Source organism: Oncorhynchus kisutch, linkage group LG30, assembly GCF_002021735.2.
Source record: "Oncorhynchus kisutch isolate 150728-3 linkage group LG30, Okis_V2, whole genome shotgun sequence".
Taxonomy (NCBI): Eukaryota; Metazoa; Chordata; class Actinopteri; order Salmoniformes; family Salmonidae; genus Oncorhynchus; species Oncorhynchus kisutch.
The window spans coordinates 37135875-37151737 of NC_034203.2; the positions used below are offsets into that span (position 1 = coordinate 37135875).

A 15863-nucleotide genomic window follows, 5' to 3' on the forward strand; every position below is an offset into this window, starting at 1 on the left:
TCCTGTCGGCTCTGTGGCTTAACCCTGCAGAAAAAAATTACGTGATCTATTAAACTAACAAATGATCTATTTTCATATTTCATAGAACTATAAATCGTGGCAACAACATTTAATAAGAGCCATTATTCCAAATCAAAAATGGATGGTTCTAATAGCAATAGCATAGACAGATTAGACTGCAGTGTATTTATTATACAAGTCATTCACTCTTTATTTATTTTTTACCTCTTCAGTGGCCACAGTCTCAGTGGTGAGATCACTGTATGTCCTCCGGTGTAGGGCAACGTCTAGGTGAGGGTCTAGGTGAGGGTCTAGGTGAGGGTCTAGGTGAGACAGGGACTTGAACCTTGGATCCAGTGCAGTAGATCTATGAAGGCAGTCTGGGCTTCAGGTCCTCTCTAATGGCAGCATTGACCTCTCTAGTGATGGTGCTGTCTTCCTCACTTGGGGCCATGGATTGTAGAATCCTTGTTTTCAGAGGTAGGATCATGGACACAGAAGGTACAGATTCAGTGGTCAGTAGGGTTGTAACCATTTTCAGGGGTTTGAGCACCTGGAAGACCTCCTCTGCCACTTTCACGTCATCATCAGACAAGGTGACGACGTCTTTATGTTTTTCCAGGGTCTTGTCTGTCAGTGCAGAGGATAGAGCTGCCTGCTGCTCAAGATAGAACTCCAACATGTCATAAGTGGAGTTCCATGTTGTTGTGACATGGTGTATGAACTTGTGGGTCGGTAGCTGTAACATTTCCTGCTTGGTCTTAAGCACATGAGCGGCTGTTGTGCTTCGGTGGAAAAAGGAAACCACCTTCCTGATCCTCCCAAGGAGGCGGTCCATCTGGTTACCTGAGATCCATCTGGTTACCTGAGATCCATCTGGTTACCTGAGATCCATCTGGTTACCTGAGATCCATCTGGTTACCTGAGATCCATCTGGTTACCTGAGGTCCATCTGGTTACCTGAGGTCCATCTGGTTCACCGAGATTCCCCTTTGAGATGCTAAATTGATCACATGTGCAAAGCAAGCGATGTGTGGCCCCAGTCCAGCCTCTATCACTGCATTTACTTGGTTCTTGGCATTATCTGTGGTGGTTGGGATATTGCTATTGGGCCTCTCTAGCTTCCACTCTGCTACTGCTCCTAGCAGTACCTGCGCCAGATTTGTGCCTGTGTGACTCTCATAGAGGGGGCGTGTCTGTAGCACCGGACTTGTGAGCAGTCACAGTCACGTAACTTTCTGTTACCCTGGAGGTCCACTCCTCTGTGGTGTAGTGAGCAGTCACAGTCACATAGCTTTCTGTTACCCTGGAGGTCCACTCCTCTGTGGTGTACTGAGCAGTCACAGTCACGTAGCTTTCTGTTACCCTGGAGGTCCACTCCTCTGTGGTGTAGTGAGCAGTCACAGTCACATAGCTTTCTGTTACCCTGGAGGTCCACTCCTCTGTGGTGTAGTGAACAGTCACAGTCACGTAGCTTTCTGTTACCCTGGAGGTCCACTCCTCTGTGGTGTAGTGAACAGTCACAGTCACGTAGCTTTCTGTTACCCTGGAGGTCCACTCCTCTGTGGTGTAGTGAACAGTCACAGTCACGTAGCTTTCCGTTACCCTAGAGGTCCACTCCTCTGTGGTGTAGTGAACAGTCACATAGCTTTCTGTTACCCTGGAGGTCCACTCCTCTGTGGTGTAGTGAACAGTCACAGTCACGTAGCTTTCTGTTACCCTGGAGGTCCACTCCTCTGTGGTGTAGTGAACAGTCACAGTCACGTAGCTTTCTGTTACCCTGGAGGTCCACTCCTCTGTGGTGTAGTGAGCAGTCAGTCACGTAGCTTTCTGCTACCCTGAAGGTCCACTCCTCTGTGGTGTAGTGAGCAGTCACAGTCACATAGCTTTCTGTTACCCTGGAGGTCCACTCCTCTGTGGTGTAGTGAGCAGTCACAGTCACATAGATTTCTGTTACCCTGGAGGTCCACTCCTCTGTGGTGTAGTGAACAGTCACGTAGCTTTCCGTTACCCCGGAGGTCCACTCCTCTGTGGTGTTGTGAACAGTCACGTAGCTTTCCGTTACCCTGGAGGTCCACCCGTCTGTGGTATAGTGAACAGTCACAGTCACGTAGCTTTCTGTTACCCTGGAGGTCCACTCTGTGGTGTAGTGAGCAGTCACGTAGCTTTCCGTTACCCTGGAGGTCCACCCGTCTGTGGTGTAGTGAGCAGTCACGTAGCTTTCCGTTACCCTGGAGGTCCACTCTGTGGTGTAGTGAACAGTCACGTAGCTTTCCGTTACCCTGGAGGTCCACCCGTCTGTGGTGTAGTGAGCAGTCACGTAGCTTTCCGTTACCCTGGAGGTCCACCCGTCTGTGGTGTAGTGAACAGTCACGTAGCTTTCCGTTACCCTGGAGGTCCACCCGTCTGTGGTGTAGTGAGCAGTCACGTAGCTTTCCGTTACCCTGGAGGTCCACCCGTCTGTGGTGTAGTGAACAGTCACGTAGCTTTCCGTTACCCTGGAGGTCCACCCGTCTGTGGTGTAGTGAGCAGTCACGTAGCTTTCCATTACCCTGGAGGTCCACCCTTCTGTGGTGAGGGCAACAGAGGATGCCTTAGATAATTAATCGACAATTTTGATATGTTCCTGTTCATAAAGACCTGCCACGATCTCCATACTGAAGTGGGTACGCCAGGGGATTTCGTAGCGTGGCACTTTCACCATACCCTTTGTTTTCCACAACAGAGTATGGCCTCATGTCTGCAGTGATAAACATCCCAATAGATTTGGTGATGGCTTTATTCCGGTCTGATTCTGCAGAAAAGGGCTTAAATGTCGCGGTGAGAAGTTGTCTGGCTGAGTTGGCTCCCGTCACTGACACACCAGGTTGATGACGCTCCATGTATTTCCATCATGATCATACGGCTTTCTTGTGACACAATGCCAACCCACCGTAGTGGTGTTGTCCACCACCCTGCTTCCGACATCATATTTGACAGGGAAGCCAAAATGCTCCCATACATGAGACTTCAATGAAGCGGGAGGCTTTTCCAGTTCTTCAGCTCTGTTTCTCTTCTTTGCTTTTTGCAATGTGAGCATCCAGGATTGATTCGTTGGGATTCAACAGGCCCCGTTCACGTGAACAGTAAACACAACTGCTTTAAAAGAAATCATCAAATCAACCTTCAGGCTTCAGAGTAAAACACAGCATCTGTCTTGTCTTTATTTTTTCATTACAACTCTGCATCGAGACGTAGGGAATTATGACTTTAAAAAGTAACCGCGGCAGTAAAACTGTGTTTCACACTGTGATGGTTAAACTTTTCAATTGTTCTGTGGTTCACATGCGTGCCGAACCGTGGGGTTGATCCGTACGGATCACAGATCAACTACGGTCCGTTACAACACTAAGCACTACCCAGCTGATTCAAATAACCAACTTATCATCAAACCTTACCTTAGAGCACACACAGAAAGAGGATGAGTGTGTGAGTGAAAGAGAGAGAGAGAAGGAATAGAGATTAAAGGGGGATGAAAGAAAGAGAAGGTGTGTGCATGACAGACAGCTCTCCATCCTCACCATGCGTATAGGAGTGCTGGTCAGGTCCCTCTCGGTGACCAGTCGGTCCTGGTCTGTGACGTACAGTCCCTTCTGTGCCAGGGCCTGGATGACGGTGTTGTGTCCCAGCAGGGGTTTGACGGCATCGCTGCGGAGGATGAGACTACCCGCCCGGCAGTAGAGCTCTGCAGACAGCAGTAGGGACGCCACGGGGGGCTTCAGGTGCTCCTGGCTGTACTGGTCCCTGTAGAAGGGGTCAGAAAGCTCCTCAGGGACCGCATCTTTGGAGGGAGAGAGGAAGGGATGGGTTAGTTTGGGGATACGATGAACATAGTAAGACCCCAGCTCCTCTGGGAGCGCATCTAGGGAGGGAGAGGAGGGTTTAGTGTGAGGATAGCTACAAAAAAGGTGCTATCTAAAACCTAAAAGGGTTCCTTGGCTGTCCCCATAGGAGAACCCTTTGAAGAACCCTTTTTGATTACAGGTAGAACCCTTTTGGAGTGTAGGCTACAAACTGACAGCTCCTCTGGGACTGTGTCTGTAGATGGAGAGAGGAACAGGTTAGTTTGGTCACACAATAACTGACAATACAGTCAGCTCCTCTAGGACTGTGTCTCTTGATGGAGTGTGGGCCACTTGATGGTGTGTAGGACAGGCCCAAGCCCTGGGCCACTTAGTCTCTGTGAGGTGTGTAGGACAGGCCCAAGCCCTGGGCCACTTAGTCTCTGTGAGGTGTGTAGGACAGGCCCAAGCCCTGGGCCACTTAGTCTCTGTGAGGTGTGTAGGACAGGCCCAAGCCCTGGGCCACTTAGTCTCTGTGAGGTGTGTAGGACAGGCCCAAGCCCTGGGCCACTTAGTCTCTGTGAGGTGTGTAGGACAGGCCCAAGCCCTGGGCCACTTATACAGTCTCTGTGAGGTGTGTAGGACAGGCCCAAGCCCTGAGCCACTTAGTCTCTGTGAGGTGTGTAGGACAGGCCCAAGCCCTGGGCCACTTAGTCTCTGTGAGGTGTGTAGGACAGGCCCAAGCCCTGGGCCACTTAGACAGTCTCTGTGAGGTGTGTAGGACAGGCCCAAGCCCTGGGTCACTTAGACAGTCTCTGTGAGGTGTGTAGGACAGGCCCAAGCCCTGGGCCACTTAGACAGTCTCTGTGAGGTGTGTAGGACAGGCCCAAGCCCTGGGCCACTGAGACAGTCTCTGTGAGGTGTGTACGTGCCTTAATCCTGTTGATTTCAATGGGATTTACTCTTCAACAATGTCAACATACTGTACTGCAGTCTGCCCTCAGAGACTACAACACTTTCTGCTCTTCTCTCACATGATGAGTCAGGGGGTCCTGTGAGTGTTTTTGAGTCGGAGGGGCAGTTGGGTTGAAAGGGCGCATATGGGGCAAGGACAGTGTTCCTGGCCAGTGTGTGTGTGTTTGTGCATGTGAGTTTGAGTGTGTGTGTGCCTGTGTGTGTTTAGGTCTGTTGCGGTGACCGTGTCAGTGGTTGCTAGTGGAAACCTCTCATTAGGCTTGTTTTTGTCCTTTCAGGAGACAACGCTGAGAAACTGTCCATGGAGCCCTACCTTAGAGCAGGGTTTGTGCATGCATGCGTTCAGGTGAGTGTGTATGTTTAGGTCTGTTGCGGTGACCGTATGACCACCACACCGGCAGTCACGAGTCATGAAGGCAGTCAAATTCCACGTGACCGTTTAGTCAAGGTAATTAAGCTTCTCCAAACTCTGATACTGCTGATGGTCATTAGTAACCTACCAAACTTGCTAACTGCCTGGTACTCAGCACTCTATTGTCCCTCTAATCACTCTGACATCAATGCAAATGTAATCAAAAATCGAATCAAACACTTCATGAGAGCCCATGAGCTCAGGTTGCACAACATTTCTATAGGCTATGCAATTGCGGGAGAAAACAGAGTGATGGCCTCTATTAAAAAAAAGAGGATCCCTTCAGCTTTCTATAGGAATACTATTAGAGGTTAGCCGATTAATCAGGGACGATTTCAAGTTTTCATAACAATCAGTTATTGGCCTTTTTGGATGCTGATTATGGTCGATTACATTGCAATCCACGAGGAGACTGTGTGGCAGGCTGACCACCTGTTACGTGAGTGCAGCATCAAAACGACCTGTGGCTGCAATATTGCACTTTTACTTTCTTCTCCAACACTGTGTTTTTGCATTATTTAAACAAAACCAAATTGAATGTTTCATTATTTATTTGAGACTAAATAGATTTTTATTTATGTATTATATTAAGTTAAAATTTAAGTTTTCATTGTTCATTCAGTATTGTTGTGATTGTCATTATTACACACACACACACAAAAAAAATTGGCCATTTAATCGGTATCAGCTTTTTTTGGTCCTCCAATAATCGGTATCGGTGTTGCAAAATCATAATCGGTCGACCTCTAGTTACTATATTTATTCCTCAACTTTCCTAATACTAAGCACATTGCTTCTCTTTACAACCGGAGTATAGCCTACCTGTCTGGCATGAAAATAAACCACGGGGAAAAGTGTCCCTCATTCGCTATTTAAGTGCATAGATGACATGTATTTTTCCCTGCCCCCGTTTCAAGACCCGGTGCATGATAATGGTCCATTCTAAATCAAAACAAATGGCAAGCATATATTATTTAGTATGTGTAAAAACAAGATTAAATGGAGAATAGTCTGTGTCAATATTAGTTTGGTTTGGCCGGTGTCTCATCGCGCACCAGCAACTCCTGTGGCGGGCTGGGCGCAGTGCGTGCTAACCAAGGTTGCCAGGTGCACAGTGTTTCCTCCGACACATTGGTGTGGCTGGCTTCCGGGTTGGATGCGTGCTGTGTTAAGAAGCAGTGCGGCTTGGTTGGGTTGTGTATCGGAGGATGCATGACTTTCAACCTTCGTCTCTCCTGAGCCCGTACGGGAGTTGTAGCGATGAGACAAGATAGTAGCTACTAAACAATTGGATACAACGGATTTGGGGAGAAAACGGGGTGTACATTTTTTTTTTTTTAAACATTATCAGCCAACAGTAATGTTACATTGGCAAATGTGCCCTTCTGCTGCATGACAGGCAGACCCCACAAAGGATGGGAGATAACCTAAACTACTCATACCGGTCAGGTATAGTTCACTTTATTTTATATCACTCAAATATCCAATTAATGGTGGCCAATATGGAGCGATATGAGGCTACCCTGACGTATCTGAATTGAGGTGATCCATTGAGGTTTACTGATCATGAAAAGCATGCAGTTCCTTGCTGTAGGTCTCTGATGATAGAGCTCAATGTGTGCAACTGTTTTTCATGGAAGAATCTGAAATGTGTAGTTCTGACTAGGCTCTTCAAGAGGTGATGATATTACAACCAAATAGTTTTAGTGGAGCTGCGGGTCTCCTTGCCCCCAAGCAGCCAAATCAAATGCTCTGCACCTTAAAAGGGCTTTATAAATCAATTTGATTGATTGATATTGTGATGTTTTATTGATAACGACCTATATAAATGGTCAATAGAATGGTCAACAGAATGGTCAACAGAATGGTCAATAGTATGGTCAACAGTATGGTCAACAGAATGGTCAATAGTATGGTCAACAGAATGGTCAATAGTAGCCCATAGACTGGTGAGGAGTATCCTTTGATTAATTCATACAGAGGTGTAGGAGGCTACATGGCTAAGTGCGGACTCTCTTCGCCCCAACAGATGTAGGATCTGAATTTGATCACTATTTTATTGCTGAATAAAAAGGCTTCTAAAGTTTCTAATTCTCACATTAAAATGTCAGACTTGATTTGCCCTAACAAAAATAGATGTCTCAACCCCTACAAAAAATGTCCATTAATAATCCACATAATATTTCAAATGTCCTGTCGCTGCAGGATCGAATTTCCTGCAGTAGCAAACTGGCTCAAATGAAGTTCCTACATCTATACATCCACTTAGTAATACTCATTCTTCAGAGGGGGAGGTCAGAAGCAAACCTAATCGTTACTGTGTTCCCACCCAGAGAGATGAAGGGGGCTATTTCAGACAACAGTCATTTACCACTCAACAGCCAGACCTAGCCACTTCAGCATCTAGTCACAACAACAACTGTCTGTCCCCAATTTAAAACCACCTCATAACCCCGAGAGGATGGACAAAAGCTCCTATGACCTCAAATCAAATCTAATTTTATTTGTCACATGCACAGAATACAACGGGTCTAGACTTTACCGTGAAATGCTTACTTACGAGCCCTTTCCCAACAACGCAGAGATAGAAAGTAAGACAAATTAGCAAAAAGGGAAATAGTAACACAATAAAATAACAATAACGAGGCTGTATCCAAGGAGTACCGGTATCAAGTCAATGTGCAGGGGTACGAGGTAGTTGAGGTAACATGTACATGTAGGTAGGGGTAGAAGTGACTAGGCAATAACGATAGGTAATAAACACAGTAGCAGCAGAATATGTGAAGAGTGAGAAAGTGTGTCTATATGTGAATGTGTGTGTGTGTGGCGTCAATATGCATGTGTTCGTGTGTTTGGTGTGTGTGTGTGGCGTCAATATGCATGTGTTTGTGTGTTTGGTGTGTGTGTGTGTGGCGTCAATATGCATGTGTTTGTGTATTTGGTGTGTGTGTGTGGCGTCAATATGCATGTGTTTGTGTGTTTGGTGTGTGTGTGTGTGGCGTCAATGTGCATGTGTTTGGTGTGTGTGTGTGGCGTCAATGTGCATGTGTTTGTGTGTTTGGTGTGTGTGCGTGGCGTCAATATGCATGTGTTTGTGTGTTTGGTGTGTGTGAGACATGTAGTGTGCGTGTATGTTGGAGTGCCAGTATAGTATGTGTGTGTGTGTGTTTGTGTGTGTGTGGGGGTAGTAGAGTCCAGTGAGTGTGTGTGTGTGGGTAGAGTCCAGTGAGTGTGTGTGTGTGTGGGTAGAGTCCAGTGATTGTGTGTGTGTGTGGGTAGAGTCCAGTGAGTGTGTGTGTGTGGGTAGAGTCCAGTGAGTGTGTGTGTGTGGGTAGAGTCCAGTGAGTGTGTGTGGGTAGAGTCCAGTGATTGTGTGTGTGTGTGGGTAGAGTCCAGTGATTGTGTGTGTGTGTGGGTAGAGTCCAGTGAGTGTGTGTGTGTGTGGGTAGAGTCCAGTGAGTGTGTGTGTGTGGGTAGAGTCCAGTGAGTGTGTGTGTGTGGGTAGAGTCCAGTGAGTGTGTGTGTGTGGGTAGAGTCCAGTGAGTGTGTGTGTGTGGGTAGAGTCCAGTGAGTGTGTGTGTGTGGGTAGAGTCCAGTGAGTGTGTGTGTGTGGGTAGAGTCCAGTGAGTGTGTGTGTGTGGGTAGAGTCCAGTGAGTGTGTGTGTGTGGGTAGAGTCCAGTGAGTGTGTGTGTGTGTGGGTAGAGTCCAGTGAGTGTGTGTGTGTGTGGGTAGAGTCCAGTGAGTGTGTGTGTGTGTGTGGGTAGAGTCCAGTGAGTGTGTGTGTGGCTAGAGTCCAGTGAGTGTGTGTGTGTGTGTGGCTAGAGTCCAGTGAGTGTGTGTGTGTGGCTAGAGTCCAGTGAGTGTGTGTGTGGCTAGAGTCCAGTGAGTGTGTGTGTGGGTATGGCTAGAGTCCAGTGAGTGTGTGTGTGTAGAGTCCAGTGAGTGTGTGTGTGGGTAGAGTCTAGTGAGTGTGTGTGTGTGTGGGTAGAGTCCAGTGAGTGTGTGTGTGTGTGGGTAGAGTCCAGTGAGTGTGTGTGTGGGTAGAGTCCAGTGAGTGTGCCCAGAGCCAGTGCAAGAATGTGAAGAAAAAATGGAAATAGTCTGGGTAGCTATTTGAAGAACTGTTGAGCAGTCTTATTTTTATTTTTTTACCTTTATTTTACTAGGCAAGTCAGTTAAGAACAAATTCTTATTTTCAATGACGGCCTAGGAACAGTGGGTTAACTGCCTGTTCAGGGGCAGAACGACAGATTTGTACCTTGTCAGCTCGGGGGTTTGAACTTGCAACCTTCCGGTTACTAGTCCAACGCTCTAACCACTAGGCTACCCTGCCGCCCCAAGTAATTAAAGAGTAGCAGTAAAATAACATTAGCGAGACTATATACTGGGGGTACCAGTACAGAGTCAATGTGCGAGGGCACCGGTTAGTTGAGGTAATATGTACATTTAGGTAGAGTTATTAAAGTGACTATGCATAGATGATAACATAGAGTAGCAGCGGTGTAAAAGAGGGGGAGAGGGGGGGGGGGGGGGGGGCAACGCAAATAGTCTGGGTAGGCATTTGATTAGGTGTTCAGGAGTCTTATGGCTTGGGGGTTAAAGCTGTTGAGAAGCCTTTTGGATCTAGACCTGGTGCTTCAGTACTGCTTGCCGTGCGGGAGCAGATAGAACAGTCTATGACTAGGGTGGCTGGAGTCTTTGACAATTTGTAGGGCCTTCCTCTGACACTGCCTGGTATAGAGGTCCTGGATGGCAGGAAGCTTGGCCCCAGTGATGGGTAGAAGGGTAGAAGCTATTTGAAGAACTGTTGAGCAGTCTTATAGCTCGAGGGTAGAAGCTATTTGAAGAACTGTTGAGCAGTCTTATAGCTCGAGGGTAGAAGCTGTTCAGGAGAACTGTTGAGCAGTCTTATAGCTCGAGGGTAGAAGCTATTTGAAGAACTGTTGAGGAGTCTTATAGCTCGAGGGTAGAAGCTGTTCAGGAGAACTGTTGAGCAGTCTTATAGCTCGAGGGTAGAAGCTGTTCAGGAGAACTGTTGAGAAGTGGTATAGCTCGAGGGTAGAAGCTATTTGAAGAACTGTTGAGCAGTCTTATAGCTCGAGGGTAGAAGCTATTTGAAGAACTGTTGAGCAGTCTTATAGCTTGAGGGTAGAAGCTGTTCAGGAGAACTGTTGAGCAGTCTTATAGCTCGAGGGTAGAAGCTGTTCAGGAGAACTGTTGAGAAGTGGTATAGCTCGAGGGTAGAAGCTATTTGAAGAACTGTTGAGCAGTCTTATAGCTCGAGGGTAGAAGCTGTTAAGGAGAACTGTTGAGCAGTCTTATAGCTCGAGGGTAGAAGCTGTTCAGGAGAACTGTTGAGCAGTCTTATAGCTCGAGGGTAGAAGCTGTTCAGGAGAACTGTTGAGAAGTCGTTTAGCTCGAGGGTAGAAGCTGTTCAGGAGAACTGTTGAGAAGTCGTATAGCTCGAGGGTAGAAGCTGTTAAGGAGAACTGTTGAGCAGTCTTATAGCTCGAGGGTAGAAGCTGTTCAGGAGAACTGTTGAGAAGTCGTATAGCTCGAGGGTAGAAGCTGTTCAGGAGAACTGTTGAGAAGTCGTATAGCTCGAGGGTAGAAGCTGTTCCGGAGAACTGTTGAGCAGTATTATAGCTCGAGGGTAGAAGCTGTTCAGGAGCCTTTTGGTCTCAGACTTGGTTCTCTGGTACCGTTTGTTGTGCGGTAGCAGAGAGGACTGTGTATGACTAGGGTGGCTGGAGTCTGACAGTTTTTAGGGCCTTCCTCTGACACCGCCTGGTATAGAGGTCCTGGGTGGCAGGGAGCTCTGCCCCAGTGATGTACTGGGCCGCACGCACTTCCCTCTGTTGTGCCTATGGTCAGATGCCAAACAGTTGCCATACCAGGCGGTGATGCAACCAGTCAAGATGCTCTCAATGGTGCAGCTGTAGAACTTTTTGAGGATCTGAGGGCCCATCCATGCCAAATCTTTTCCTCTTGTGGGGGAAGAGGCGTTGTCGTTCCCTCTTCACGACTGTGTTGCTGTGTTTAGACCATGATAGATCCTTAGTGATGTGGACACCGAGGACCTTGAAGTTCTCAACCCGCTCCACTGCAGATGTGTAGTCCACGATCAGCTCCAGATGTGTAGTCCACGATCAGCTCCTTTGTCTTGCTGACGTTGAGGGAGAGTTTGTTGTCCTGGCACCACACTGCCAGCTCTCGGACTTCTTCCCTCTAGGCCTCCTAGAGCAGCAACAATACTACACACCTTTAAGTGGATGGAACATTAGGCTTTACAATGCTAACACAGTCTTGCTAACAACAGCCATACAAGTGGTGATAGAACTAAATGGAGCAATAAAGAACCAAACAGGGGATATAGGGCTCAGTTCATAGTTGTTCTTAACTGACTTGCCTAGTTAAATAAAGGTTCAATTTAAAAATAAAATAAATAATTATGGCCATCAAAAAGGTTCTATTAGACCAATAAAGCAGGCTTATTTGTAACAGTGTGGAGTGCAGATCACCCTTTACAGAGTGAGCAGGATTTAGTTTTCCACCAGTTCATCAAAAGCTGCCATGTCAAGGACAACCAATCAAACAGGAAGTACACAGGAAGTAGCATTACAGGAAGTCCAAACACTGGACTTGGAATATCCACCCTTACTATGCCGACAATAGGAAGTCGTCCAATTGGAGCACAGTACAGCGAGGGAACATTAAAACATGTACAGCTGTCATCAACATTAATTTTCTGTTACTATGCAGTTATTGCATTCTTAGAAACTTGTAGCTTATAGCGGCAATTCACAATGTCTGATTCAAAGCACTGGACTACAATGTTGAGAAATAACTAGATGTATTTTAGCTGTGGTTTTCAAAAGGCAACATTTTTGTTCAGCTGCTCACTATGTAAACTAACATCAGACTACTTATTCTCCAATGCAGTACGAACATCCATGTAGTCAGACCAAAGAAACGACACAAGATGAGACTAATGTTGGTTAACGTTCAGGGTAGGGACATCCCAAGGATCCCACCGGCAGGCCCCTGTGTTGTGATGTAATGGAGACAAATGTTGTCACCGACTGGGTCTCCAAAATGCCAACACCTCAGATGTTACAGAGACAGGAGAGGGCTGTCTGTATAGAGCACATTCTAGAACAGCTGCTCGCAAAGCATTTGTGCATGCACGCAAACACGCGCGCACACACACACACAGAGCAGTCAGTCACATCGTCAATGATCCAGTGCCACACAGGAAAGCAACAACCACAGATGCCTCTGGAATCAGTCATAAGTCACATTTTGTGTAAGTGTACCCATTGGTACAGGCACATTTTCAGCATTTTGTGTAAGTGTACGTATGTAACAGTATGGCTTCTGTCCCTCTCCTCGCCCCGAACCAGGGACCCTCTGCACACATCAACAACTGACACCCACGAGGCATTGGTACCCATCGCTCCACAAAATCCTCCGCCCTTGCAGAGCAAGGGGAACAACTTCTCAGAGCGAGTGACGTCACCGATTGAAACGCTATTAGCGCACACCCCGCTAACTTGCTAGCCATTTCACATCGGTTACACATACATGCACATGTTCAGCATTTTGTGGGTCAAACTACTGTCACAGCCATAGTAACTAGGCCAAACATAGCTGTGTGTGTAGACTGTACTGATGAATTGGGCCACAGTTCTCTGTATTGGTGCAGGAAGGGAGCAGTAATATGTGTCACCGGGAGAGACAGGAAGAAATCAAATCTGCCCAGTCCTGCTATGCTATGAGCATGTAATTCTTTAGGAATAAGTCATGAGGTGAGGCCTGCAGTTAACGCCATGCGCTTCTAGTGAGGGGTTTCCACCAATTTATACACTTGAGAAAAGCTTAGTTTACAAACATCATGCTGGAAACAATAAGAGGAGCTTTCTAGTCATGTTCAGCTGCCTTAGTCGATGGTAGTTAGCGTGTAGCCCAGTTAAAAACATGAATTAAAGAGCTGGACCAGCCACTGAGCCAGTTAGGGCTGCTCTGGCTACAGTCTGCAGACCAAGGCTTTCCCCTGCCACACTGGAGGCCTCATCGAAAGCCTTTAATATGGCTTAAGTGCTGCCTCTTCACCCAGTGAAGTGACAACTCAAATCAAATTGTATTTGTTACATACACATGGTTAGCAGATGTAGCAGATTAGCAGATGAATGAGTGATGGTACAGAACGGCATAGGCAAGATGCAGTAGATGGTATCGAGTACAGTATATACATATGAGATGAGTATGTAAACAAAGTGTGTCATTGTCAATGGTCAAATCACATGGAATGCTCTTTGTAATACTGTTCAGATGGTCCAACAACCTGTAGGGCATGGGGCCATTGCTGTGAATACCAGGAACCAGCTGCAATAGCTAATCAATCGAATGTCACAGACACCCATGCAGATGCGAGAGAGGGTAGGTAAACAACGCCCTCTGCCATGTTGAGAACAGAAAAGGCAGAGGTATTGGAATGAGCAACAGTTAGTCATCCCACACGTGTGCTTCCCCTCAGACACAACGTCAATTAGAGCGCCCAGAAGTGACTAATAAAATGACTAATTAGCGTGTTTCATGGTCGCATTCGCGCGTGGTGAAGTCTAGATGATGTTTCATCAAGGACCTTGGAGCCGAATAACAAATTCTTAACACAGATCATAGATGCTCTATAGGCCCCTCAGAAATATCGCGGTTACCAATCATGATTGGCCCTATTATGATGATGTGCACCCTGACACAATTTGTCAACATTTTGCATAAAATGTTACACATTTCCACACCAATATTGAGAAGACAACAAAAGGCGCCACCTACCTGAGCCAAAGGCTTTGGCCACAAGCCATGTGAAGCTACAGGATATTTTAGCCCTTGTGAAATCGTAGTGATCAAACGCCTTGATCGAGGGGACGATAAAGGTTCGTCTCAACCCCTTGGTATGTGCCGCATCACCCATCTTTACGCCTGGCTCGTTCGGCCTCCGTTACCGAGAGGCAGATGGTCAGTTAACTCGTGGAATTCTGTCGGCGGCAGATGACATCCCGTGAAAAGGAATTCAATGCAGCAAAGTCTCTTTACGTTCAAACTTCGAATGCGTTTCCGAACCGAAGACCGACTGGAATTCCTCACACCCAGATGTGTTGTGGATCCTTCCCACAGTTACAAGCTAACCGTTATTATTTCCATGTGTCCGATATTTTCAGTACGAGAAGAGAATTCCAGCCAGGCAACTGCAGTAGACGAGTTTAGGGATTTTCAGCCATTCCATTCCATTATCTTCAATTTGCCAAGCAAGCATAGACGAAACGTTAGTCTACTGGAGGCTATCTACGAAACTGCTCGCCCATTTACCCGACTTCTATTTACAGGCATAGCTAAATTCATATTTTGAGGATGGTGTTAAGTAAACGGAAGCAATTGTCCTTTTTTCCCTTTATAACTGTTTTGCTCTCCCAACCCTCAATCTCCACGACGTCTCCTCTGGCTTTTCCTGCCGCACTGGACTCAAAGGCGATCTCCCTAGTGCGCCTGCGCGGTTCTTCAGAAATTCCACAGATACAGTGTACAGAGCAGGGTTCCCCAACTGGCGGCCCACGAGCCGAATGGGGGCCAAATATAGACAAAAAGTGTTCTGAACAACAACAACAAAACTTTTACATAAAAGACTGTAAAAACACCAGGAAATCAGCTTCAAGTGATTTTATTTTAAGAAATCTGTTCACAAGTATTCCCACGCATAATAGATACGTGATGGTATACAAATGTAAGCAATGTTTGAAATGATTGTTTTAGGCAAACATATCTGTTTGGGCTTCTTGCGGTCAATTTGCAGATGACTAATTATTTGTAATTATGTTCCGGCCCCCCACCCAAGAAAAAAAATCGCCCTGCAACTGAATCTAGTTGATGATCCCTGGTATAGAGTATGCAATTCCCGAAGCACACATTTTCTCTGCACGTAGAATTCTGGTAGGCCGAAACTCATGCGTGCATATATTTTACATATGGGTGCCACCAGAAATCAAACCTACAGTCTCAATGTTGCAAGGTCCATGTTCTACCAACTGAGCCACACAGGACCAGGGATGAGGTGTTCTGATCCTGAATCAGTGGTTTTGGTTTAGGACAGAGAAGCTTTGGGGTGAAGACCGAGTTAAGACAATCAATATTATTATTATGAATAAAGCATCTCAGAGTAGGAGTGCTGATCTGGGATCAGGTCCATATAATCTTATTCATTATGATCTAAAAGACCAAATGGATGCTAGATCAGCCCTCCTACTGAGTAGCTTTAGAGGCTGCTGCCCTGTATACAGTACCAGTCAAAAGTGTAGACACTCCTACTGAGTAGCTTTAGAGGCTACTGCCCTGTATACAGTACCAGTCAAAAGTGTAGACACTCCTACTGAGTAGCTTTAGAGGCTGCTGCCCTATATACAGTACCAGTCAAAAGTTTACACACACCTACTCATTCAAGGGTTTTTCTTTATTTTGACAATTTTCTACATTGTAGAATAACAGTGAAGACATCAAATCTATGAAAAACACATATGGAATCATGTAGTGACCAAAAAAGTGTTAAACAAATCAAAATATATTCTATGTTTTAGATTCTTCAAAGTAGCCACCCTTTGCC

The 15863-nt window shown here is 46.4% G+C and overlaps 1 protein-coding gene across 3 annotated transcripts in view; it reads right to left on the minus strand.

The window, feature by feature from the left end:
* The window catches only part of LOC109869204 (calmodulin-regulated spectrin-associated protein 2), a 75002-nt gene extending 60237 nt beyond the window's left edge, over nucleotides 1-14765 (minus strand). For all 3 annotated transcript variants that reach the window (XM_031810099.1, XM_020459178.2, XM_031810098.1), the window contains exons 1-2: nucleotides 14045-14765; nucleotides 3561-3820 (exon numbers count right to left, since the gene is read on the minus strand). In XM_031810099.1, the coding sequence (XP_031665959.1) occupies nucleotides 3561-3820; nucleotides 14045-14183 (399 nt within the window). In that variant the 5' untranslated portion in view covers nucleotides 14184-14765. The remainder of the gene's footprint in view (nucleotides 1-3560; nucleotides 3821-14044) is intronic.
* Nucleotides 14766-15863: the final 1098 nt, after the last annotated feature.